The 26,696-nt window shown below is 42.4% G+C and overlaps 1 protein-coding gene across 5 annotated transcripts; it reads left to right on the top strand.

Annotated features, from left to right (window-relative positions):
• Positions 1-459: 459 nt before the first annotated feature.
• Positions 460-26,411, top strand: LOC101863216. Of its 5 annotated transcripts, none has more exons than XM_005108462.3 (14): positions 460-539; positions 3,548-5,684; positions 6,931-7,057; positions 7,991-8,148; positions 9,066-9,122; positions 15,287-15,425; positions 17,585-17,721; positions 18,170-18,264; positions 19,209-19,356; positions 20,068-20,302; positions 22,066-22,713; positions 23,198-23,463; positions 24,315-24,378; positions 24,755-26,411. In XM_005108462.3, the coding sequence occupies exons 2-14, from the start codon at positions 3,617-3,619 to the stop codon at positions 25,629-25,631; spliced, it is 5,019 nt and encodes a 1,672-aa protein (XP_005108519.1). In that variant the 5' UTR covers positions 460-539; positions 3,548-3,616; the 3' UTR covers positions 25,632-26,411. The 5 variants fall into 5 exon arrangements, with proteins under 5 accessions (XP_005108519.1, XP_005108517.1, XP_005108520.1 ...); XM_005108460.3 differs by having other exon boundaries at positions 461-602; XM_005108463.1 differs by having other exon boundaries at positions 465-529.
• The last annotated feature ends 285 nt before the right edge of the window (positions 26,412-26,696 follow it).

The raw sequence follows: 26,696 nt of genomic DNA, 5'->3' as shown, positions 1-26,696 counted from the left end.
GGAGGAGCATCCTTAGTTTTGAATATCTTTAACTTTCAATGAGTAGAATATACATGTAGTTCCAAATCTTCCCTTTTGCTAAACTGGCACCTATGAAGTGTCAGGTGTACCTAGCGCGGGTGTGATTGCCACAGCAAAGTGTCCTTATACAAAAAAATTAGGGGGGGGGTTGTTATAAGAGCAAGATTATCGGAAATTGCTTGATGAATTTCACGACAGGGCAAGAATCTTTGAAGTGCTACCTGAGAGGTACAATGCATCAGTTCAAAATCTAACTGTCGTTTTGTAGAATTTCAAGAAAATGATTTCAAGAAGTCCAAGAGAAATAAGTAGGCTACATACATATATTAAACTTTTATAATACTAATTTGTTTTGTGAAAGAACAGCGCGATTGCTGTCGAGTTCCTTCTTTTACTACTAACAAAAACGGAAGTAGAGATATTATGTTGTTGATCTCTCGCGGCTCGCTCGCGGATGAAGCCCGTCGGTCAAAGCGCAGGGCAAGTCGTTACGACAGAGTCTTGGCTTGTGCGCACTGGTGATAGTGATAGGCGTAGATCTAATCTAATTGATTGACATTGAGCACTCGTAGGCTCGTAATGTGAGTAAGCAAGTTAAATCATTCAAGCAAGAAAGCTGTTGCAGGATTATAATACATTGGCCTGGCCTGCCTAATGAATGATTTATCATCTCTTACGTCTTACTCTTTAAAGTTAAGGCCTTCGTAAAGTTAAAGTCTTTAAACTTAAACGCTGTCTTCTCTGTCATCTCCACTTCGTGATCCGAATGCGATATCTAGATCTATAAGATCTATTCTATGATATAGATATAGATCTAGAATCTAGGATCTAGATATATCTATTTTAGATTCAGATCTATTGTGGCTCCTTATTTATATTTATTTTTGACTTTACTTGACTTATGATCATGGGTGTAAATTGTGGAAGGAATTCCTCAGAGGGCTGGCTGACCGTCAACACACTAAAGTACTAAAGAGTGAATATTTTGAGCGGGTGTGTATACAAAACGAAAGTTTGGTTCAGTAGGCCCATTTTACAAAAATATTGTTTGTGGCTTTCTTTGCCTTTAGTGGGGGGTGGGGGCATTTTATTGTTTTTGCATCCCCTCCCCTCTCCTTCCAAAACGGAAGTCCGATATTTTCTAATTTCATAAATTTCTATAGATCTAGATCTAGATTTCTAGTTGACAGAAGGTAATGGCGGATTCCACTCGACTCGAATTTGTCATCGACTGGAGCTGTCAAATGTGCTTTGCTCTAAATAATTACCTCGCCTACCTAGATTTAGATCTAGATCTAAACTAGATCTAGATCTAGATTCTAGTCGTCAAATTTACCAAAATGTAAGTCATTAATTGGATTCTCTAAGTGCACCAACTGTTGTTCTGCTATGTTGATTGTTTGCTCAGGAGTTGACCTTGTCACAGTAAATGAAAAGGAAGTGGCTATCCTCACCCGGGGTGAGAATAGAAATTTATACGATCGACCTCTCACCGTGGGTGAGACTTGCCACTGTAGGCTATTCTCACCCGGTGTGAAACAAGACTGTTTTTCCTAATTTCAGAATACTTTCTATCGATGTGGATGATCAAATGGATAAAGGCAAAGAAAAGATTATGTTATAGCACAAAAGTAAGCTAATTTGATAGACTACAAAGATGCTATGGCTATTTCACTTTTCGAATCGAGCCGAACTACGGGGGTCGCCATTTTGTTTTGCCCGGAAGTTCTCACAAGATCTACTCAGAACCTCCCCTTTTCTCTCTCTCTGTCTCTTTCTGAATACTGTCTATCGGTGTGGATGATCAAATTGACGAAAACAAAAGTTAAAAAATGGTGTTAAAACACAAAAGTAAATTAATTTGGTCGTCTACAAAGATGCTACGGCTATTTAACTTTTCGAATCGAGCCGAACTACGTGGGTCACCATTTTGTTTTGCCCGGAAGTTCTCGCGCTACTCCTCTCTCTTTCTCTTTCTCTCTCTCTCTTTCTCTCTCTCCACTGCCCACAGACAAAATTGTACGCTTTTAATAGGCTAACAGTAGTAATGGAACGTTTGTTCACGGCACAGAATTCTACAATTTTTCTGATTCTGTGGTTTAGGGTGAACGCAAAATTGGTTGGCCTAGTTCTAGGCTATAACGGTGAACGCGCACCGGGTGAGAATAGCCAAAAGACTCGCCTGCGCTATTCTCACCCTGGGTAAGAATAGAGGTGGCCAAATGAAAATGCCAGCCCTCTGCAGAACTCCTCCCTAATTGGAAAAACATAGATCTCTACATTTTTAGATCTAAATCTAGATCTAGAATTTAAAGACTAAATCTAGATCTGAGCTAGACTTGGACCAGCCTACTTACCTACTACTAGTACTAGATATAGATCTACATAATATATAGAATAGATTCTATTATATTGGGTTTAAAAAAATAAATTTTATAGAAAACTCCCATCTCATAAAATATAGTCTATATATACAGGTGTACTGTATAGCCTCAGACACTACTAATACTAAACTACTGCTACTTAGTCAACTACACAATTCGGCTCTCTTTGGGAGAAGTGGTCCCGGTCTAACTCCATAGAAATTTATACACACATATCATGTACTCAATCGGAAGCAAAACCGGAAGTCGCGTTAAAAAAAGAAGCCCCCCCCGTGCTAAATTCCCCAAATAATGGTTTGTGACAGTTTTTAGTGCACACTGAAAAACGTAGAGTAGAAATAGTGCTGAAAAATAGTTTAAAATGGGTTTGATCCTTTTTTAGATTCTGTAAATTTACAGACCTTGTGCTGTTGAAGCGAGAGAGGTAAGCAGTCTAAGTCTGATTCCCTGTAAAGACTTTTCTGTTGACACCCACCCCTTGGCGCTCATATGACCTTATGCAGTTGCGAGCGCCGTAAAACCCTCTACTATAAAAAAAAAAAAACCTATTACGGGAAAACTACTCGGTGCACACAGCAGGCATACCAGCTGATATAATCAAGGGTCTGGGCATGGTTATTTTTATACTACTGAAAATACTGAATGATCGTCTCTGTCTCTTCAGAAGACAGTTTAGTTGGTAATGTTGCCTTGTAGGAAGGTGAGAATTTTCCAAAATTGTCAAAAATTACAGTCGGCTCATAAATATTTATTGTAAGGACTGTTTAAAATTATTAATTATAAGTCAGGGTAGTTGTCCAATGTAGCTTGTGACTGGGTGGTTGGCAGGTGCTCTGGTGTGGTTTGCTCCTTCTTTCCTCTATCAAACATCTATCCTCATCTCTCCTCCTCCTCCTTTTTTTATGTTTGTTACTGTCTTGTAACACCTCTAATCTTCGGCATTTATATGACCTAATTGTGATGCTAGTGCTGAAAAGCTAAGCGCTTCAGGGACTCCTCCTCCCCCCTTCAGCTCGAAAACACCCGCCAACTTTCGGGGTTTTTCCTTCCTTAACTTGCTATGATTCAATCTAGCCTGTTTAAGCCACAAAATTTTCAATATTAAGAATTTTATTACAATGAATGTGCTTTCTCTTTGACAGGTTTCCATGAATTTGGGACAAGTCCAAACATCTGTGTGTTCCCTGTAAAAGGAAAATTATCTTGGGGAAATGGAGGAAGTTGATGAAGTTGGTGAGGTGGATTTTCCGTTTGATTTGTCAGAATGGATGGTGGTAGATGACGATGATGAAGGTGGTGATGAATCTCCAGAAACTAATACAGAAAAGATTGAAGAAGAGCTTCAGAAGAAGTATAGCCCTGAAGCAAAGAAGGCTGCAGGAGTCACTGGTGTTTCTAAAAATAGTTTGTCTCAGCCTGGTGATAAAAATGCCACAAGTACAGGCTTACCACAAAAAGATCCTGGGCCGGCTTCAAAATCAAAGGCTTCTACACCCAGTAAGGTGTCCACCAAAGCACCGCCCGCAAAAAAGGTTGCTTCAGAACCAAGTTCAGCTGGACCCAAGCAAAACACTGCTGGTAAACCTTCAATTTCCAAACCGTTACAACCCAAAAAGACCCCTGTCACATCAGGGAAGGGAAAGACAGCGCAGCCGAGCCAGCAAGTGAAATCAAATGCTGCTGTAGGCATAAGCAAGGTCACCGAGTCGGTCAAAGCGCCATCTGGAGGCAAAGGCAGCCCTGGTGTTGGAACTCCTCAGAAAGCACTACCTGCGCAGAAGAAATCTGGGGTGTCTGCAGAAGTGCGTAATCAAGCCAAAGGAGAGAACAAGGGTCCTGTAAAACCAGTTGTCAAATCTCTCCCAGCTGCAAGTAGCAAAACCCCAGAAGCTGACAGAAGTAATGACACCACTGATAAAATACCAGCCAAGGTGCAGAACTCTGAGAGTAGGATGTCAACTAATGTTCCTTCGTCCTCCAATGAGACGCCCAAAAAGTCTCTCGCTCAAACGAAACAAACGGTGACGAATGATAAAGCTAAGAAAAGTTTGACCTTGACTTCTTCCGCTACCTCAGGGCAGCCTTCTCAGTCTATGGCTCCCTCTGCTAATCTGAAGAAAGCAAAGAGTAGCACCAATAAGTCCAATCCTGAAGTGCCAAAAGACAAATCTCAGTCCCCCGGAAAATCCTCAGGAAGTACGCCTGATCATCGGCAGACTGTGCCAAAATCATCAGCCTCGGGCCCGAAAAAGGCACCAGGTAACGCTCCTGTAACTGCAGCACCCAGTGCAACCTCTACCACTGCTTCTAGCGCCTTGAGTGCAGCTTCTGCGAAATCACCCCACTCAACTATCAAAGTTGGTCTGTCAGGAAGAAATGCTGGAAAATACTTACACAAGGGAACTGATTCTCTTACGGCGATCAACGAAAGCGCCCCCGGCCAATTGTCAAAAACTGTGAGTAAATCAAACACAAGTGCGAAGGCACCATTGAAAACTGCTGCTCCATCAACGCCAAGTGGGAGGGGTAGAATTGACTCTGCGGAGAATGATCCAAGCAGTAGTCTAGCCGACCTGATGACGTCTGTCGAGGAGTACGAGGATCGCGGTGGGGGTGCTTTTGACCTAGATGTAGAAGACGTCTCCGATACAGAATTGCCCGTCATTCCATCATCTACTGTTGGGAAGACTGAGAAGCCCGGTAAGACGTTAAAGTCTAAGAGGGCTAGTTCTGCCGAAAAAGATGGACCTCAGCCCAAAAAACTGAAAACGTCCTCATCTGCAGGATCGGCTGTCACTTTAGATTCGTCAAAAGTTTCTTTGGCAAAGAACATGCCTGATGGTAATGCTGTTGTAAAGACTGCGTCCAACATTCCACTTGTTAAAGGACAGTCGGATGTTACACCACGAAAAGAAACTTCAAACGCAGTGCGAGGAAATCCAACTGAGACGAATGCCAAAAATTTGCCAGTGGCTTCCAAAGCGTCAGGGCCCAAAGTTATGGGAGCAAAGACAGGGAAGAGAATCATTCGTCGATTTCACAGGACAACTCAAACTGTTTCCAAAACGTCCAAGAACAAGATGTTGCAATGCCTCATAAGGATCCCGTCCTTGGATGCTCGGGCCGTGCAGACCAGGACGACAGGCTCTCAAGTGATAGCGGTGGAGTCGCAGTCCGTGTGGGAGACTGAGCTGCTCCCTGATTACTCCTTCACACTAGACGTCTTCAAAGCAGTCGGGACGTTTGACGTTACCAAGCAGACTTCCAGGCTTTCCTTTGGTAAGTGCAGAGGTGGTCAATCCATAATTTTTTTAATATAGCTGTTTTTATGCCTCCATCAACACTATTTAGATCATTTAGGAGTTGTGCTTCTTACCCTGCCTGTTGGGACCAACCTGGGTTGAGAGGGATAACAATGTCCCAGATATTCAATAAAAATTCCTCTCACCTCTCGGGGAATCTTAATTCGGGTCTCCTTCTTGTAACAACAAAAAGCCTCACCACTACACCACAGAGATGGTCGGTCATTATCTTTATTCATCTCTGCCCTTTTCATCCTGGTATTGGGTGGTATAGACCGCTAAGAAGGGCTCTCCACCTTTCTCTTTTCTTGGCAATCTTCTTTTTCTACCTCCATCAAGCTGTGTCCTATTATGCCTGAGATCTCTCAGAGATGGAATACAACTTTGATAAGGGGATGTTTCAGTGAGTGGTGCTGTGATGGCTGGTTAACTCTTTATCTCCGAGGGGAGTAAACCCACTATGCCGGGGCCCTTTTTTGGTACTAAATCTAAAAATTACAAAAGCGTCACTAAATGGGTCATTCAATCGAAACTGGCGAACCTGTTATGATAGTACTTCATCTGTTTATGAGTGAACTGCCTTTGCCGAAAAATAATTTGATGTCCAAGTCGTCGTAAAGGAATGTGCCCGAGCCTCTGGCGCAGCAGTTACGACCGGGAGCCACTGTGAGCGGCTTGCCGGAGATAAAGAGTTAATGCCGCCATCCAAAGGCAGAGCGATCTAACTGCGCTTTTCATGGTTTTGAGATACATTTTTTTTAAAAATCAAGAAACTGCTGATGCTTATCCTGTCTTAAGTTATGAATTTTTCTAAACATAGTTGAACAGAAATGTAGATGGGATTGAGATTAGTCACTTATCCAGCTTTACCATTTTGAAAATTACTATTTCTCATGGTGATATATATGTTGTCCTACTTTTGACACATTCATGAAGGAAATGGGAAAAATTTGTATTATAACAAAGCAATAAAAGTTACTTTGTTTTGTTGTCAAATGAGGAAAAATGACAGTGTGTCCGTCATGACCGATGATGACCATGAACGATGATCAAGGTCACATTTTCAAGTTCGCAGAAAGTCAAGTTTTTCAGTGGAAAACTTCAATCTGTTTTCGGCATTGAATTTTCATTTCTTATTTTATGACTGGACTTCTTTTTACTGATTTTTCTTCTTCTTGATATCGATATAACAACAGCATCATTGCTTTTTCTCCCACCCACAGCCTCTTTTAAACATGGAATAAGTTTTGGACCTGTTCTGTCAGCTGACCTGGACAAAAGCTCTTTCCGTGATGAAATACTGAAGAAGGCAGACAGCTACAGTGTATCTTTTATAGAAAAAGATGCAGGGTATGTAGTATAAATTTAATACATTTTCTAACTCGCTACTTTTCAAAGTACAAAAAAGGTCTTGAATTGGAGAAATTAGACCCATCACGAAGTATACATGTTTCCTTTTCATTTACGTCATAACGAACGTACATGGACAAATTTATAGTTAGTCGTCTGGTTAACAATAGAAACAAGGAGCAGAGTAATCATTCAAACTGAGGTTTTTGAAAACTGAATTTCAGGTTTTTGGAAACTCAGTTTCACTTTACATCACTTGGTAAGAATGTGACGACCCCCCCCCCCCCCCCCCCCCCCCCCACCCCCCCCCCCCCCCCCCCCCCCCCCCCTAAATTGTGTTGTTTTGGGGGGGGGGTTTCTGCAAGAGGTGAATACTAAAAGTACGCTACTATTTGATTTTTGCAAAGAACCGGGAAGTTCATTCTTCCTATATATTTGTCACAACTGAAATGATTTATTGATCTGTTTTGTCCGCAAGTGTCACCCTTGCTGGATTGTTGTAAGCTTTGATTCATATTAAAACAAAGTAAAATCTATCAGTCTTCTCGGTCCTTGTATTTGGGGTTGTCATTAACGATAAAAGTAACTGTAATTGTGAACGCCGTAAAACCTTACTAAAACTGAACTATTTTAAACTAAAGTAAATGTCTTAACCCTATCTGTACGTCGTGTTTTACTATCGTATCCACACGACATAGGGAACTCTGTGCCACCACTATTCAAAGAGGAAGTTTACTCGTTAATCCGATCTGTTCGTTTTTCATAGCAGTCTGTCAAAATGATTTTTTGAGAAATACTGAAAGTTTCAAAGAGATCTTCGTACTAGAAGTATTGTAAATAAATGTGAAGAATACCACCCTGGGGATACAAAATGACCCCAGGGCGTACGGATAGGGTTAAATAGTGCAAATGTCTTAATCTGTCATCCTACAGGGTTGTGGATTTGTTCTTCTACGATATGGAGACTTTTGTGAACATGACAACGCAGCTGAGACGAACTAGGATAGGCTCCAGGTACCTGGTTGTGACTTTCTGTGCACAGGAAGAAAAGAAGAACAGCACTTCAGATGGGCTGGGAAAAATGAATAAAGGTAACATTTTTGAATTCATGTTTTGTCCACAATGGTTTATGTTTCGTTTTTTGTTGTTTTATCTTTGGGGGGCGGGGGGGGGGGGGTTGGAAATGTAAGGGCAAGGCGCATCACATTATTGTAAGAGAATTCCCTTGATTGCTGTTATAACTCTACGTGGGTGGTTGGCAGGTGCTCTGATGTGGTTTGCTTCTTCTTTCCTATCTAACATCTATCGTCCTTATCTCTCCTCGTTCTTTTTTTTTTTTCTGTATGATACTCTCTTGTAACACATTTATTCTTTGGCACTTTTATGACCTTATTGTGTTGCAAGTGCTGTAAAACGCTTACGAAAAACGAACTTAACAGCTCTGAGGTGCTCCGTGGCCAAGGTTTAAAAAAAAAATTGAATATATATATAAACAAGTAGGAGGGTGTCGCTGGTAGGTCCTACTTCTTTCTTTCTTTCTTGTATCTATCTGTCTGTTTTGCTTTTACTCAGCACTTAAGAACTGTTTGATTTGTTGACATGCTTCTCTTTTGTGCCGCAAATGAAACAGAACTGATGTTGTCGTCTGAAAAAAAGAAAAGGGATATTTTCAGATTTTTTCAGAGTGTTGTAGAGTTATTTCAGAGCTGACTTGTTTAAATAAGTTCATTTACCCTATCCGTACGTCGTGTTTTACTATCCTATCCATACGACGTTGGGAACTGTGTGCCACCACTTTCCAAAGAGGAAATTACTCGTTTATGCTTTGCATAGCAGTCTGTCAAAATGATATTTTGAGAAATACTGAAAGTTTCAAAGAGATCTTTGTACTAGAAGTATTCTAAAATGTGAAGAATACAACCCCAAGGGGGGGGGGTACAAAATGGCCCCCCCGGGCGTACGGATAGGGATAAAAAAAATCTTCGTTGTCTTTTCCATCCCCCAACAGCTACAGTTGTCTTCGACCAGAACTTCTCCTCCACCACGTTCCTGTCTTACATGAAAGGTCAGTCATTTTTTTTTCATGGTCATTTTTTAAACTCTAATGTGGTTTTGTTGCGTTGAAATAATATTTTATTTTCATTCCGCATAGTAACACTGTCAAACTGAAAAGAAAGAATAGGAGAAATCTTTCTTTTTAAAAAATCTTTTTTTCAGTAGGTGCACTTTTGTTATGAGCGGCCACATTTTTTCGCTCGGCTTTTAGTGCCATTCAGCAGAGTTGAGTATTTTTGTAAATTTATGTTCTTGTTTTGCTACTTATAGGCTCTGTAGTTTGTATCTTGACCTAAATATATTTCGGTACATTTTGTGCATGTAGCAATAGCCACAGATGGACACTGCCTGCTGTTTTCAGACTGTGTTCTGGTGGGTGATTGGCAGGTGTCCTGGTGAGGTTTTTTCTCCGTCACAAACGTCTATCGTCGTCTCTCCTCCTTTTGTTTGTATGTTTCTGCCTAGAGACGTCGCCAATCTTCAGAACTTACATGGCCTATTTGTTTTGCCAGTGCCGCCGTAAAGCTCTTACTGAATCTGACCAAAAAAACGTGTCATGTTTCCCTTCAAATGCGATTCGGTTCTCCTTAAAAATCGAGACTTAATTCTCTGAAAAATCCTATTTATACCATTACAGACGCTTCAAGAGACTTTTTGGACAGCATTTTTGTCAATTCACAGGACACCTTTGCAGGCCGCCACTTTGGGATCAAATTTTTTTTGCCGTAGTATTAATTTATGTATGTTTATCAGTTTTAATTTATGGATCAATCCACGATTCAGAAAATCACATTTGACAAAATAATCAGATCAATTCTTTCGCATACCTGTCAAAACACAGAATGATGCGTATCTGCCTGGATGTACCCTTATTTAAATGTTTACTAGATGTACTTTCGGGAGTTAACTGCAGTTTTAAAAAAAGGAAAGCTTCTCGTAACATATGTGTCTACGCATATGCTCTCTCACATACTGATACACTCATTGTGACATACGAGCTCGGAATCTCTCACTTTCACACACACATAAGCACGCAGACACATGCATATATATATATATATTATTATACGCACAAGCCTATATATATGCAAACAAACAAACATATATACACTTTCTCTCTCTCTGTGACATACACCTGGACTAACATGCTTGTTTCACAAACACACAGGTCTACAGTAATGTTCACACACATTCACACACACACACACACACACACACACACACTCGCACACATGTCCATACACACAGGCCTATAGACATGAATGGCCATCGCCTCATCTCACGTTCGTCCAGGTCAGCTGTACAGCTGGGTCATCCGAAAACAAAAATTTTTATTCTTCTCTTTGATTCCCACAATCTGCTTTTTACACAATTGTTATGAGAATAGCAGTAGTTTTGGTAAGCCTGAAAAGGGATCTAACACCAATTTCCGACAGTCTTTGTGTGTCTTTTCTTTGCTTTCATGCTCAAAATATGTAATCAGGAGAAAGATTTGATGTATGTTGTTTGAGTGGATTTGCTCAATTTTGAATGCATGTTTGTGTTTTGTCAGGTTGTCAGCTTCAAGATTGTTTCGTATCACTCCCATGCTGTAGATGGCGTTGAATGTATTTTTGATCAAAGTTTTTCTTAGCATCTTGTGTTTCAGAGTACCTTGTTTCTTGCACTCATATTGTTCTCTCAAGCCTGGAGATTGTCAGTGAGGGCAGCACACACTTGGGCATTGTACGAACACTGCTCAGCTGTTGTCCTTTTTCCCCGGGACTTTCGCACAAGACCTGTCTACTTGATCTAAAGATGGCTGCAAGTCGGGGTCTACCAAAACTACCTTCTCAAATACCTGTCTGCTTGATTCAAAGAAGTCGTGTCAAGGTCTACGAAAAAGTACTTACAGCGGGATTGACAGTATGTTCCATCTGAAGACTCCACGTTTGCCTTTATGTATCTTTGCTGAGAACAGAAGCGACAAGTCTCACTTGGACCAGCTGCATCTCAAACCGTCCCGTCCGGCATGACTGTAAGATGGAAATGTCAAGAACAAGTCTGGGTACAGTGTTGACTAGGTGACCAATATGGCGCAGCCATGACCGTAGGAACTTCCATTTGACCCGATTTAACTCCTGGACAAAAATCAAGGCTGCCATTATCTGCTGAATACTTAATTGGCAGCTGGAATCTTCGAGTCCAACTTTTAAAAAAGGTGGCAATTGAATGCATGCTGTCTAGTCGAACGCCGTTGTTTTTTGCTATGGCCGTTCCCTCACTTTACGGAGCAGAGAAATAAAACCTGGCTTGAAGTTTCCAGACGTAAATAGCCAGCATGTTCTACCGAGGGAGTATTACATCCTGCCAATTTTTAGCTTGTCTAAAAATAAAAGTCTGCTCGTTGTTGTTGTTGACAGGGATGTGACCATATTCCACTGGTTGGCTTATCAGGTGTCAGAGTTGGTTCTCCTCAGAATTGTCTGTTGCAACAACCTTAAGGAAACTTGTTTTGTCCAACTCCTCACAGCTTGCTTGAGTGAAGACTTTGTCTTCTCATTTGCTCCGCTGTAATACACAGCCTGGTGTTTGCTACACAGATGCGTGCGCAATCGGGGAGCTTTAGAACCGATGGCGATGGTTTAGCCTCTAGAAGATTTAGTTCAGTCTGTGAGTCTACCTAGCCTGTGTGAGGCAGACAAAGGTTTTATGAGGAGCTGCGAAAGATGACAAGAGTTTTGCAAATTTAGGGCACTCACCACCGTTCTTCTCAACCATCCACTCACCTGCCGCCGGCTGTTTCTTCAGGGTGATGGGAAAGTAATGCCATGAGTGGAACCTTTCTGGACTGAAAAATATCTTCAATACGTCCACAATTGAATTCAACTTGCCCTCTGGTGTTTACCTTTGATGTAGGGCATCTGCATCAGGTGCCAAGGTCGTAGTGTCACGAATCGTACTTGCATTGAATGTTGTCAAGGCCACAATGTCTCAAGGTGTACTCCAAACGAGTATCAAGGTCATGGTGTTACAAGTCGTACTAGCATCGACTATCGAGGTCAGAATATCACAAGTCAAACTTGCACAGAGTATCAAGGTCAGAATATCACAAGTCAAACTTGCACGGAGTATCAAGGTCAGAATATCACAAGTCAAACTCGCAATGCATATCAAGTTTTCCAATATCACGAGCGGCCATCCAAAGTACAGACGTTCACAAGACGTGTGGGGTGTGCCTATGGCACTGGTGAGGGATCCAACGTATAATGAATCAATTTTCTTAGACTCAAGAGACGAGGATGGCTTAGAATTTCACCGTCTTCAATTGGAATCTTGGCTTAACATATGTATTATGTTTGTGTGTTTATGTGTACTGCTAGGCTTATGGTGAGTTTTGTGTGTGTGGTTTAGCTGGCTGAGACCCATTGTAGTTGGGACAAGTTCTTACTTACTGAAGTGGGAAGGGGGTTAAGAAAATGAACAACATCTGCAAATCAGCAAGACTGAACCTCATATTTTTAAAATGTTCTATCAGTTTTGTTCTCGGTTATGTTGAACCTGGATTGATTTACTAAAGTAGCGGACTCTGGATGGCAAAGAGAACAGGAGATCAACAATGCAAGCAACCACAAGAGACTGGCATAAATCCTATAAGGTCCCCAATGTGAAGAAGAGAAAAAGCAGAGAGACTACTACAGTTAAGACAGGGCACTTTGGTGTACAGAGGTTATGGATAGGACACATAAACCTGCAACTCTTAAAGGCCCAAGTGTGGTTCTGTAATATGAAGAAAACTGGCCCAACACAAAGATTATTCTAGTAATGTTTTCCCTCCCTGCCGTAAGTCTGGTTTAAGAAGACACATGATAAGAAGATTGAGTTCACCCGTTTTGAAATGATCAACTCTTCATGTGTGTTCCGGAAGTTTAAACTTATTGAAGAGAAAGACAGGACAGTGCTTCGTGGTGACTAAGCAAAACTCAAGATGTTTGAAAGTCCGATAAGTCCTTACAGCTATAAGTCGTCATCATCCAGTGCCAGATCTGCGACAGACATCGGCGATCATGGTTCTCCATTCATTCCTTTGCTCGGATGCTCTCAAAAAAGCTACGTTTCCCTGATCTTTCCCTGTTACCCATTTGTTTAGGTTCCCTAAGTATGTTGTTCTGGACCTCCCCTGCCTCGTTTGCCTTCAATTTTGCCAGTGAGAGCTAGATGTTCAAGACCCTTATGTCTATTCAGGTGTCCCGAAAACTGCATTTGTCAGCTATAGGTGCCACATGAAATAATACTGGCGGGTGATGTAAGTTAAAGATGTTTCTTGCCAAATTGATATCAACTTGGCAAAGTAATGAAAGCAGAAGTGGGACATCCCAGAAAAGGTCTAGATGTTTCAAGACATGGCAGGATTGTGAATGAGAAAACAAGAATACAGCCTCAAGTCAACTCCCCCAGAGGACCCGCTGCAATGGAAAATCCAGTGCCCCTACTACATCTCAAGGGTAGTCGACTGCTGGTACTTTGACCTGCAGTGCAACTGATTTTTACGTATGTACTTTTCCCAGCTTTGTAGAGCCCCTTGCCTCATTCCTATTTAAAAAATACTCTTTATTTTTTTCTTTTGCACGACTAGTTTTTTCAGTTTTGGTAGAAATTGATTTTGCCATTTGCCTTTATGACAGTGCAAGCCTACTCTTACCCATTTTAGGACCACTGAGGAATCTTTTATGTGTTCAACTTGCACACAAGACGTCCAAGGTTTTTTGCCCTTATCCAAGAAGACTAGGTGTTCGAATTTCTTTACCCTAAGAACATGGATGTTGTTGAAAGACCGCAGTAAGAAGGAGTCAGAAGTAAGGGAGAGGGGGGTCCTGAGGAGGCTGGGGATTGGGGGAGAAAGTGGAGAAGAAAGCAGATGACAGAGCAGGACAGGAGAACAGTTAAGGAGGATAAAGGAGAAAATGTAACAGGTGAACATTTTTTTGGCGCTGCTGGGTTTTCATCCTTGGACCTTTTGACTGAAAGGCAAACACCATACCTCTAGATTAGACCACGAGAGCTCCCGAATACCAAATAGAACGTTGGACGTCCCAGAAATACCCCCTGTACAAAAGTACCTGCGAGAGAACACATACAGCACCCTCATCCCCTTAATAAAGCTCTTTAAAACCTTTTTAGTGAAAGAGCTTTGATACAGCAACAGAGTTACAGAAATGAGGAATGATTATGAGAAAAAGCAACTCAACTTTTTGTTTGCAGTGGAACCAGTGACTTGACCTTAGTTGCTCCTACGTTATGTTGTTGTTTAGAGTCACAGCAATTGAGTTTGTCTAAAGAACACTTCACAGCTCATGAGACCAGATGGCGAGATGTCAAGTTAAAGCAACAAGTTATTTTCTCCGCGGAAAATTTAACAATGACCCCACATCCAGTGGATTTTGCTTTCAAACCGGTCAGCAGTTGTTAATGACACATGGAACAGATGCTCTTTAGTCCTCACCAATATTCAGACAAGAATAAAAATGAAGTTTTAGTTTTCAGAGGTTCAGTCATGCTGCTGAGCAACTTGATAGTTAATTGTTTGGGTTTTTGCTGTAGTGTAGGATAGAAAGTGAAAGGTCTGCGCAGTGGAATGTGCTGTTGGTAAGAGTCATGTGGTTTAGCTGTTGGAGCTTTGATTTCATTGGATCCATGTAACCACAATGGAGCACGGTATCTGTCTGCCCCATGGAGCTTTCCCGAATCTGTTTCCCTGATAGCCTGCGTCCGGAGAAAACAGGTGAAAGGCTTCCCGTCTTCTGTGGTACTTTTGGTCGTTTTACTTCAGTTCCCCGAGGTCGTGAGAGAATTGAGCACATACGTGTGTCTATGACATGCATGTGTACTTGTATGTGCATTGCATGATCATCGCTTTCTCCTCCGGTTCTCATCCGTCAAGTCCCCTCACGTCACTGAAGTCTCAGGCTGCACTGTACAAGATACATGGCCCCTTATTCAGCGCCAATGGAAAACGTGGAGTTTGAGCGTGCCTGTCAAGCACCGAGGGATGAAAGTGGTGAACTACAGCTTCGTCGGCTCACTCGCGCAACGTCGAGCAGCGCTTGCTGTGGAAGTCTGAGCGTCGAGACGCCGTCTTAGCATGATGCTCTTTTCAAGGGAAGAGACGTATCATGCGCCCTCTCCGTCTTTCAGCTGCGGTGTGGAACAAGCCCAAGGTAGAGGAGAATTTATCAATGTACAACATCCCGGAAGGAATCTCAACAGAGTTTGTCAAGACCGTCATGCCGGATGCTATTACCGTGGAGCTAGATGTCGGAAATCCAGACAAAAGGTAAGTTGATACTTTCAATCTGTTCGAGACCTTACCCTTTGAGTTTCAATCATCTATAGGCTGGTGATGAGAGCTTTACTGTTCAGTTTAATTTTTTTCTTTTTTTAAAAAAACTTTCTTTTCCTTGTGTTTGTTTTAGGGATTACATATTTTCCTGGCAAGATACCACCAAGTCATTTATATTTCTTCCCCGGATAAAAGGTGCTAGTGAGGTGTTCATCAAAGTGTTGCTTTTCATTCTACTGTGCAAGAGTTTATGACGAGGTGTGTTGTGAATACAAACATTTTGTCAATGATTTTGTTTCTCACTTTGCGACACACCTTTGACCGTGATCTGAATTTTGAATAGAGTGTTATCGTATACATGAATTTTCTTTTTCTTTTTATATGGGTAGAGGTTAACATTATTGTCTACTGCTACTGATCTTGGGCTCTTTTGTCCCTGTTACCTTCTATATTTGTGGATGTCTCGTGTCATGTAATTTATGAACCTTCAGATGAATTGTGGTATAGACCTTTAAAAGAAGGTGATAACGTGTAAATGAAGGTGATATAAACATTTAAATGAAGGTGATTTAAGCCTTTCTATGAAGGTGGTATGAACCTTTAGATGAAGGTGATATGAAGGAACCTTTTAGATGGAGGTGATATGAAGGTTAGACTGAAGATAATATGGATTTTAAAATGTCTCATCATAAGCAAAGCATTAAACGTGCATAAATTTGTGAAAAGATTCGCTGCCAAGTGCTTCTTTGTCCTCTGTTAATCGGCTGGCCTGCAAGACATCATCACTGAGAAAGAGGACGGCTTACCGTCCAGAAGGCGGATGTGAAGCGTGTGAATGAAATGAGCACAGAGTAAGATTTTCTGGGATGAACTGTTGGTTTTTTTTTTACAATTTATATATATATATACAATTTTCAGCACAAATCTTGTGCTGAGATGCGACGTGGACCCGTGTTATCTGTGGGTGGTTGGCGGGTGCACCGGTGTGGTTTGCTCCTTCTTTCCTATCAAACATCTGTTGTCCTGATCTCCCCTCCTTCTTTTATATGTTTGTTACTTTCTTGTAACACCTTTAACCTTCGGCACTTATATGACCTTATTGTGTTGCAAGTGCCGTAAAACTCTTACTAAAGAAAAAACTTGTCGACTTGTGAGAGATATGCTGTTGCTACATGGAAAAAACTTTGACATGCTTGATGCTAAAGAATTGTGTATTATTCTTATTGTTTTCCTTCCCCCCCCCCCGTCTCCTCTATAATAATATCTGCGTATGGTTTACCCTTTGTCTTCCAAGTTTGAGATGAGTGTTGAAATCATCAGTCTTCGCTTCGGGAAACTAACTCTGGAAACAAGTGGTGGAATTACTTACTTGTGTTTTGACCCAATCAGCTTGTCAAAGGAGCAAAGGAGTGTTCTTATATCAGCGGTTTATCTTCGTTGCCGCGGCACCAAGTGAAAATTTTAAAAAAATAAAAGCATTTGAAAGAACACTTTACGCGTTAAACGAGGAAAAGATTTGACCGCAGAAATTATCTTTTTCTCAACTGACAACACAAAAGTATTAATTAGAACTTAATATATTATTGAGCAGTCGATCTATTTTATTTTACAGGGTGCAATACAACGTTTTATAACAAATTTGTGTTCTATATGTGGCAACCCTCTTCTTGGAATGCTGTAAATTCAAAGAAAGAAAGCGAGACCAGGGTATACTTGGAGATGGCTCTCTATATATATATATATATGTATATATATATATATATATATATATATACATGTGTGGCCCAAGTCGCGTTTTTCCTTCATGCGCCAACAACCAGATAACGTTCCGGTGTTTCATGGGTGTGGAGGCCTGTGCAGTTGGTATTTTCATGTTTGCCTTCTTCTTTCTAGTGATATTCTAGGTATCTCGGTACTTAATTATGTAGGCCCAATATTTTTACATGTCTATATAGTATTTCAGGTACCCGAAAAGTTTCTTGATAATGAAGTGAAATTTTCCATGTTGCAAATGTTTGAGAAAAATGGTTCAAAACTTGCAAGTAGAATATCCACCCAAAAAAAACCAAAACAACAACAACAAAAATACAATAAGAAAAAAAAAATGAGTGTTCTGGTTTTGATTAGAGTATGTTCTTTTTGTTTATTTTCAGTCGATTGAACGTTGGTTTAAGTCGCAAGACAGGGTGTGATCAGATGCGGCACCTGTTTAGCCAAGTCTATCTCGACGACCAGAAGGTGCTCATGTTGTCTGGAATGACTCACTCGGGGGAGACGCCAGAGCTGAAAGGTTTGTCTTGTTCTATATTTATCTGGAATGTTTAACTCGTTTGTTTTTTTTGTCAATCAAAAAGTTTTGATTGTTTTTTTTGTTTTTTCTTTTAAAAAAAAATTATTTTTTTTGCCGGGGGGGGGGGGGGGGTATATTTGCAATTGAAATTGTCCCAAGATGTCCACATATTGTTACGGAGAAAAGTGGTTATCTTTGACAGATGGACATCTCGGAGTGGGTGGTTAGCGGGTGTTCTGGTGTGATTTGCTTTTTCTTTACCATCAAACATTTGTCTTCCTTATCTCTCCTCCTCCTTTTTTTATGTTTATTATTCTTTTGTAATACCTCTAATCTCCGGCACTTATATGACCTTATTGTATTGCAAGTGACGTAAAACTTTTACTAAAAGAAGGCAACGGTCTTGCAGAGATGTTATATCTTGTGTCGTGTTTTCTCTCTTCCGCAGAGCTTCTCGCCAAGAAGAAGAAGCAATCAGGAAGTGTGGAGGCCGAGAAAGAAATTGTAGGAAGAACGAGAGATATCTTCTCCACGGAGGCACCTGTAAGTTCACCGTGTACAACATATTGTTATGTGTTATACCTAAAGGCCAAACTCAGTGTGTGTGGGTGGTTGGCGGGTGCTCTGGTGTGGCCTGCTCCTTCTTTCTTATCAAACATCTATCGTCTTTTTCTCCCCTCCTTCTATTTTGTGTTTGTTACTCTCTTGTAACACCTCTAATCTTTTGGGGCTCATATGACCTTATGCAGTTGCAAGCGCCGTAAAACCTCTACTAAAACTAAACTAAAACTCAGCATATGCTGCAAGGCCAAATTCAGGGTGAACAGCATGTTATGTGTTGTACAGAAAGGTCAAACAGTGTGTACAACATGTCTTCTACTGAAAGGCCAAACTCGACTAAGCTCAATTGTTCACAGAGAAGGGCTGTGTCATTTTGTCTTGATCTCTTACTTTGCTAATCCTGTGATACGTCCTTAACCAGGCAATGTTACGTCATGTAATAATTACTAACAAACGTAAGAGCCCTCTACTCTGTTGTCTCTTTACCTCCATGAATTGAATTGGATGGCTCGTTAAGTTCAGGGACGTGCTTTTCCTTTTTTTCTTTTCTTTATTATGTCTGTTGTTTTCAAGTGAATACGTTTTCAAATATTCAAGAGCAGCCATTATCCTCATCCCTGTGAGATGAATAAAGATTGTCATTGTCGTTGTCATTTTCTGTTGGACCCCATATTGCTTGTGTCTATGAATTGTCCTTTAGTTTGCAAGTGCAATTTCCAAAATTTTCCGTCGTTCTCACAAAGTAAGGGCGGGAAAGATATGGCTCTCTTGAATGAGCATTCTGTCTCGTCTGTGCAAACATAGATGGGACATGTCCGCCAATGAAGGGGTTCCGGGAGTTGTCGGTGGTGCTTTTCAAAATTATACTTTAAAGTCTGCTCAGATTTAAATGAATGTTTCATTTCATTTTTCAATTTCCTCGGTAGATTCCTCAAACAGGGGAGAGAATCGACATCATCCTCCACGTGGATGACGAGAGCAACGTGAGCAAGATCCTGGCCGGTCAGGCCAACACGTGGAAGGGCCCGTCGGTCGCCACACAGGTGCGCCAGATCCTGCAAGTCCAGGCCAACGGTAAGGGCGGAAGGTTTTCTTTTCTTTTCTTTTCTTTTCTTTTTTTTTTTTTTGTTGTTGTGTGTAAGAGTTTTACGGCACTTGCAACACAATAAGGTCATATAAGTGCTGAAGATTAGAGGTGTTACAAGGGAGTAACAAACACAAAAAAGAAGGAGGGGAGATAAAGACAGTAGGTGTTTGATAGGAAACAAGGAGCAAACCACACCTGAGCACCCGCCAACCACCCACGTTTTCTGGCTTGGCCAACTCGCTACCTTAGAATTACAACTTTTTATCTGCTGTTTTTTGTTTTAGTAAGGTTTTACGGCGCTCGCAACTGCATACAGTCATATGAGCACCAAGGGGTGGATGTCAACAGAGAAGTCCGAACGCGGCATCAGGCTTATTCTGCTCACCTCTCTAGCCTCAACAGCACAAAGTCTGCTTCGACTATCAAGGCTCCGGCAAATAGCTGTTCACAAGAGAGTGGCAAACATTCTCTTTCTTCCCTCCTTCTTTTTTGTGTTTGTAACTCTCTTGTAACACTTCTAATTTCGTCACTTGTATGACCTTATTGTTTTTGCAAGTGCCGTAAAACTCTTACTAAAACTAATCTAAGAAAAGTTGGCAGCTGAGCTACAGAATCCTTACCTTGATTTGTTTCATGATGTCTGTTTTGAACACCAAGGGATCAGAAAGTGACGGATTTGTTTGATTATTCTCATTCAGAACTGGCCAGTGCGGCTCTCTCTGATGTCAGCGAAGACCTGTCGGATATCTCAGAGACCTCGGACATCGGAGACTCGCCCAGTCCTCTCAAGAGGAAGACGGCAACTTTCCGCAAGTCGTCGCTTCCAGAAGCCTACCGGCCTCGCCCGTCAGAGAGGTTAGAGGACAGCCCACACAGAAGTAGAACCTCCGTCTCAAAGTCTGTCGCCTCCACAGAAGACAGACGAAGGGACAGGTGAGGTTTTTTATTTCTTCTTCTTTTTTTTTTTCTTTCTTTTTTTAAGAAGTGTTTTATGGCGCTCGCAACTGCTTAAGGTCATATGAGTGTACGGGACTCATTAAATTTTTACAGTTGGTAGGAAATTTTGAATTTTGTGTGGGTGGCGGCCAAAGCCTACTCATCGATTTTAGACCACCAAGGGATCTTTATCGTGTGCAACTTGCACATGGGCCCTCTGAGATTTTTCGCCCTTGTCCAAGAAGGCTAGGTGCAGATCTTTCTTGCCAAAAGATGAGGGACGTGGCTGATAGACAGCAGTAAGAAGGAGCCAAGGAGTAGTAGTAGAAAGAGTCAAGAGCCCAGAGGAGGGGGTGGGGGCAGAAAGAGGAGACGAAAGCCAACGACAGAACATTGCTAGAGAGCAGGACAGGAGGTGAAAGGAGAAAATTTTAGAGATTTTCCGCCGCTACCCGAATTTGAACCCGCGACCTTTGAATGAGAGGCCAACACTTCAACCTCTAGGCCACGAGAGCCCCGCTTTTCATGTCTCTCTCTGATGTTTGTTCACATTGTTGTCAAAGGTCTTTGTGAATTTGTGTGAAGTATTGGGGATGGGGGTGAAAATGTGGGTTTAGTGTAAAGTGTATAGGTTTAACGCCTTGGGGGGGTACCCACGAACTTACCATCTGTCTCGGATCGGACCAAGCCAAATGAGTTGAGGGCCTTGAAAACTGCACAAAGTGGGTGGTTGGCGGGTGCTCTGGTGTGGTTTGCACCTACTTTCCTATCAAACATCTGTTATCCTGGTCTCCCCTCCTTTCTTGTGTCTGTTACTCTCTTGTAACACCTGTAATCTTCGGCACTTGTATTACCTTATTGTGTTGCAAGTTCCGGAAAACTAAAACTCCACAAAACGACCTTGAGTTCAAGAGTGCTCAAGTCTAGTACTTAAACCTTTTCCATCTGCACAGTAGTCCAACATGATACCAACTGAGCTACCGGAGCACACAGTGTGGGTTTTTGTGGAGAGGAATACAGTCACCACCAACCTGTGTCAGTGACCAGTGGTCATCATGGCATGGAATCTTACCCTTCTTTTAGTTGTGTGTGGACATCTTGGGGGGGGGGGGGGGGAGCCGTGGTAAATATTGCCGGTTATCGAGGACGAGGAAGAAGAAAAGAATTGCCCGTCAGATGTAATAACTGGCATAATGATCTCCATTACTGGAGCTGCTTTCCTTGTGTGGCTCTCACTGTGTTTGTGAGTTAATGCAGGCAGCTCGCTAAAAAGGCAAGGCTAATTTTGAAGTTTTTTGGGGGGGTTTTTAACACTCTGAAGTGATATGGTTCATTTGCTGTAGGAGGTTTAGGGTGGAGTGGTGTTCCTTGTTGATTTGTTGTAAGTGTTTTCGTTGAGCCATTTATTGATATACAACTTTTTTTTTGGTAATCTCTGAGTATTAATTTCTGTATTAACATGACTTTTTTTGTAATCTTTGAATAATTATTTCTATATAGACATGACTTTTTTTGTAATCTGACTTAATTTCTGTATTAACATAACATAGGTGGTTGGAGGGTGCTACTGGTAAGTCCTACTTCTTTTCTTTCCCTTTTTTTGCTTCTGTCTATCCGTCTTTCTTCTCTCCTGTACTAAAACACCGTTATTTTGTCGATGTGTTTCTCTTGGCTCAGACTCAAATGAGCATGAATTGAACCAATTCTTCACGCCGGTCAATTGATCTCTCATTTAAAGGAAATGTGTTGTTATCCCTCAGGTACTTGACTGACCAGAGAGATTCTCACTCCCAACGCTCCTCAAACTACTCGAAGCAGTTGCACAAGAAAGAGGAATCTTTCAGGGTGGAGAGGAGGTACGACGGTTACGATTGGGGCCAAAACGAGAGGAAAGGTGGCTCGCGGGATGGAAGTCAGCGCGACTTTTACGCGAGCGAAGGCAAAAGGGGCGGAGACAGCCGAGACGCTTACAGCAGGTATGACGCGACCAATGAGGAGAGAAGAACAACGCAAGCTCGAGACGAAAGAAGAGGGGATGTGGGGCCCGACAGAGACAGATACGAGATTGCGAAAGATTACGGGAGGCGGGAAAGAGAAGAGCCGAAGAGGGCGGCGGAGTCCTCGCGGGATATCCTACGAAGAGAGCGGATAGAGATTGAGCGGATGGAGAAGGAAAAGAATGCCACACGAGGGGGGCAGAAGTCTCAATCGGGCTCGGAGGATAGGTCGCAGGAGGCGAGGGAGCGGTCGAAGCAGGAGGCGAAACAGGAGGAAGAGGACAGGCTGGCCCGGGCTATCAAGGCCACGCTGGGCTACTCGGTGCAGGAGGAGAAAAAGTGGGGAGGCTCGCAGGGCGACAGGCAGAGAGAGAGGAGTCCTCTCGGGAGACGAACTGTGGCCAGGGGCCGGTGAGTGACGTGGAAGATGTTGTCGTCGGTGTTGATTGTGTAATACATTCGATAGTTGGTCCCTTTTAAGCACAAGGGGGCTATCCCGAAAAATGCCGTTTTGAGAAAATCAAAAGTCTAATTTTTGTTTTTAGGCTCAACTTCTTTTATGTCCATACAAAAACATATTCCAGTGTGAATATTACTGAAAAATGTTGATTAAAGGCACAAAATATGTCATTTTTCAGTTTTCAAGGACTCTTTAACTATTAGAGTGACAAAATTTTGGGGCCATTTTCTCGCTAATTTCACCAGTGAAATCAGATGACCTTGCCTCCTTATCCTTTAATCACAGATAACTCAACTTCTATTCTAGATAGATGGGTATTTTTTTTTTTCATTAACTGAATACGCTTTCAGATGACACCAATAACTCCACATGCCGAAAAACTGACGAGCGCCTGATTTCACCACGTCGTGACACATATTATGGTTTTTTTCTCAGCTCTACGAGTCCCTCAAGAGCCAGGAGGCCGGCGGAGAGCAGTGGGACGTCCCGCCGTCTGTCCCGATCGCCAGGCACCACCAGAGAGCAGCGGCACAGGAAGTCGCTCTCCCCGCGTCCCCGCCGGCGCTCCCAGTCGCCGTACAAGAAGGGAAGGTCGGCCCTGTCGCCCATCAGTATCGGGGACGATGATGACAACGTGGATCTGCGGAGAGGAATGTGGTTATCACAACCTCCGTCTGCGATGAGTGGCTCGTGGAAACAAGGTGAGGAGATTTCTTTTCATTTCTTTTCTTTTTTTACTTGATGCTTCTTTTTAGTTATAGTGGTAATAGCTGTCGAGAACGAGGAAGAAGAAACTGAAGAGCGCTCGGGGGAACGTGGGCATAGTCACAAACTGGAAATTGTGAGGGTGTTAATTTTGAAAGCTTGTGAACTCATGACTTCAAATTTGCTTGATTGGTGGTATATTGTTATGTTCGAATGGGAGATCTAACGAGAATAATCAACCAGCAGTTGAATAGAAATAGAGTTCTGAGTCGACATACGTTCAAAAATGATTCCCTCACGATTTTCAGTTTGTTACTTTTTCCGTTTTTGCTGTGGACTCCTCAACATTGTATTTATGGAGCAATGCCAATGAACATTTCATTTTTCCCTTTAGCCCTTTTTTATTTGGTACCTAAGAAAGAATTTTCCATTTTAAGAATTATGCTTCTTGAATTTTAAGAATCTGTTCATAAATAAAAAAAGTTATGGGGTTGTAAAGGTCGACAAAATATGGATGACCCACATGTAGGAAAATACTCCTAAAAAGTGGACCACGCAGTAGCAGATTCTGTAAGAAAATCCACGATATCTCGGTAACTAATCGGAGTGTTAGAGAGAAACTGGGCTACCCGATGTGTTTTTGGGTGTAGAAATCATTTCTGCAGTCGATTTACTACCCATTATATCGAAGGTCGTTATAGAGGTGCTGCACTTGTAGTTATAAGTGATGACCAGTATCTGTGCAGCTGTGGGATGACATATATTAAATTTTGTATTTATGTATTTCCAGCCACATCTTTTAAAAAAGTGAAGTATTCTACTTTTGTTATCATAATTTCTTTTGCAGACTCCTCAAAAGGCACCACCCATCCCAAGTCCTCACTCAAATCTAATCCCACAGAGTCTGAGAAGTAAGTTGTCATGGTTTTTTCCTGCATGATGTTATAAAAGTGTTGGTGTGGGTTTTGAAAAAAAAATACAAATTTGCCTATTAGATGATTTAAATTCCGAAATATTGACTTTTAATAATGTTCCTGATTTCACTCAAGTCCTCTGTCAGTCTGTGTGTCTGAGTGGGTGGTTGGCGGGTGCTCTGGTGTGGTTTGCTTCTTCTTTCCTATCGAACATCTATCGTCCTTATCTCTCCTTCTTTTTTGTTTGTTACTCTCTTGTAACACCTCTAATCTTCGGCACTTTTTTTACCTTATTGTGTGGCAAGTACCGTAAAACGCTTACTAAAACTAAAACTGAAATTAAAACTTTGGGGTTTTGTTTTTTTTTCTTCAGACTTCTCCAGCGACTACAGGAAAGCCGGTCGTCCAAGCATCTGCAGCCGGAAGACAAGGCGATGCTAACAGCTCTGGTGAAGCACATGGTCTCTCGGGCACAGAAACCTTCGCAGTCGTCACAGGCGGCCGGCGACAAAACTCCCACTGCTCAGTTTATCCCCGGGTTCCACGACCCGGCCCGGTTCGCCAAGAAGTTGAGGGATCAGTTGAGCTCCGGGGACACGGCGGGCGCATTGGGGAGGAGCTCGGGTAGGAAAGGAGTCACCAAAGAAGATCTGGAGCCGAAGACGACGGGTGTGGTTGGAGGTGCGGGGTCTCTGTACGGCTCTTCCTCGCTGGGTGACAGTTTCAGAAGCGGCAAGTCGATCCCGCCTCCCATCCCCCCGCCTATCGCCCCTCCTCTACTCTCCTCCTCCTCCTCCGCACAGCCTGCGGAGAAAGAGGCGGAGCGAGTCTCCTGTCTAGAGACCCTGGCCAACCAGCTAGCGGTGGAAATTCTGCAGCACATGTCGCAGCCCAGCTCCGTTGTCCCGGCAACTTCTACGGGGCCCCCGCCGATCATGGCGGGCGCCGCTGCGATGCACAGATTGGCGGCCACCGTGTCCACCGCCTCTGCCCCACCCCCCCACGCCTCCTCTGCACCCCCTCCGATGTTGACGGGCGCACCTCCTCCGTCCATGTCCGGGCCGCCCCCAACCTTGAGCGGCCCACCACCGCCCATAGCGGGCCCGCCGCCCCCCTTCGGGATGCCTCCCGCCATGGCTCCTGGCATGCACATGCACTTCATGCCCGACCCCATGATGGCTCTCCCTCCCGACCTGAGCCAGCCCCCTCCCCCCATGTGGCAGCACCCTCCCCCAGGATTTCCATTTTAATATATTTCTTTTCAAATCAAAGAACAGATCCCCCCACCCCCCCAGGATGTCCATTTTAACACTCTGTGGTCACTTGATGCAATAATGCGGTGGTGACAATCATCCATTCCGGTCACCTGGCGCATTTCTGTGCCAGCCCAGGCCCTAGAAGTTGGTTGCAGTCACTCTCCTGGCTGGGTGACCAGATATGGGATATTTTGTACTGCTGGCCGTGTGACTGGAAAATGTTGATATATTTCTTTTCAAATCACAGAGCAGATCCCCCCCTCCCCCCAACCCTCTTTCCAATTTTTTTTTTCAATTTTAATTTTTGAAAGAGGCAAAAGTGTTGAGAGAGAATTTTTATAGAAGTGGAAAGAAACCAGATGATGTCATGGTAGAAAATGCTGGCGTTGATTTGACACGGATACCTACTATTACTATTAGGAGACAAATGCTGTTTCATGGATACTTGCATAGAATGGATAAATATAGGCCAGGAGCATCTTGTATTTACTGGAAAAGTCGACAAATGAGACGGAGGCAGACTAAAAATAATTTACTAAGAGAATTTGAAAAGAAAGATGATGAGAAAAAATCAGGATAATATGATATATATATAATTCGTTGAGAACATTTGAGTTGAGAAATATTTGGTGAAGTGAGATTGTCAATGCCTGATTCTAGCACTTGGAGAAGAGGGGGTAGGATAAGATTATGGGATTCAGGAGTGCAATAATCTTCAGTAACTGTTAGGGGGTGTTGCAAGCCCCTGCTTTTGTGTTTTGTACAAATGGGATTGGGGGGTTATTTTGGAAGCAACTAATTTCTTTCCATACTGTACAATCACCCACAGCTATTGACTCTCTGATATCTGCCAAGCTTTTTTGTTTGGTTGTGTGTATTTCGAATTGGTTATTTTAAAGATTTTGTTTCTGTTTTAGTTTCCATATGTTGACTTGACTTTGCTTGTTCTCTCCTAACTCTTTTTCATCTGTTTTCTCACAAGCTTTGGAATCTTTTTAGATCAATTATGATACTTACACTGTCACAAAATTTTACTCTGCAGCCTTTGTATCGTTATAA

The sequence above is a fragment of the Aplysia californica genome, unplaced genomic scaffold, assembly GCF_000002075.1.
Source record: "Aplysia californica isolate F4 #8 unplaced genomic scaffold, AplCal3.0 scaffold00691, whole genome shotgun sequence".
NCBI lineage: Eukaryota > Metazoa > Mollusca > Gastropoda > Aplysiida > Aplysiidae > Aplysia > Aplysia californica.
This window is presented reverse-complemented; position numbering and strand designations above follow the sequence as displayed.

Bases quoted from the DNA above. Each gene is read 5' to 3' on its own strand.
- LOC101863216 (XM_005108462.3), top strand. From the start codon at position 3,617: ATGGAGGAAGTTGATGAAGTTGGTGAGGTGGATTTTCCGTTTGATTTG. The intron at 8,149-9,065 runs GTAACATTTTTG...ATCCCCCAACAG, and splicing joins GCTGGGAAAAATGAATAAAG to CTACAGTTGTCTTCGACCAG. The intron at 24,379-24,754 runs GTAAGTTGTCAT...TTTTTTCTTCAG, and splicing joins AATCCCACAGAGTCTGAGAA to ACTTCTCCAGCGACTACAGG.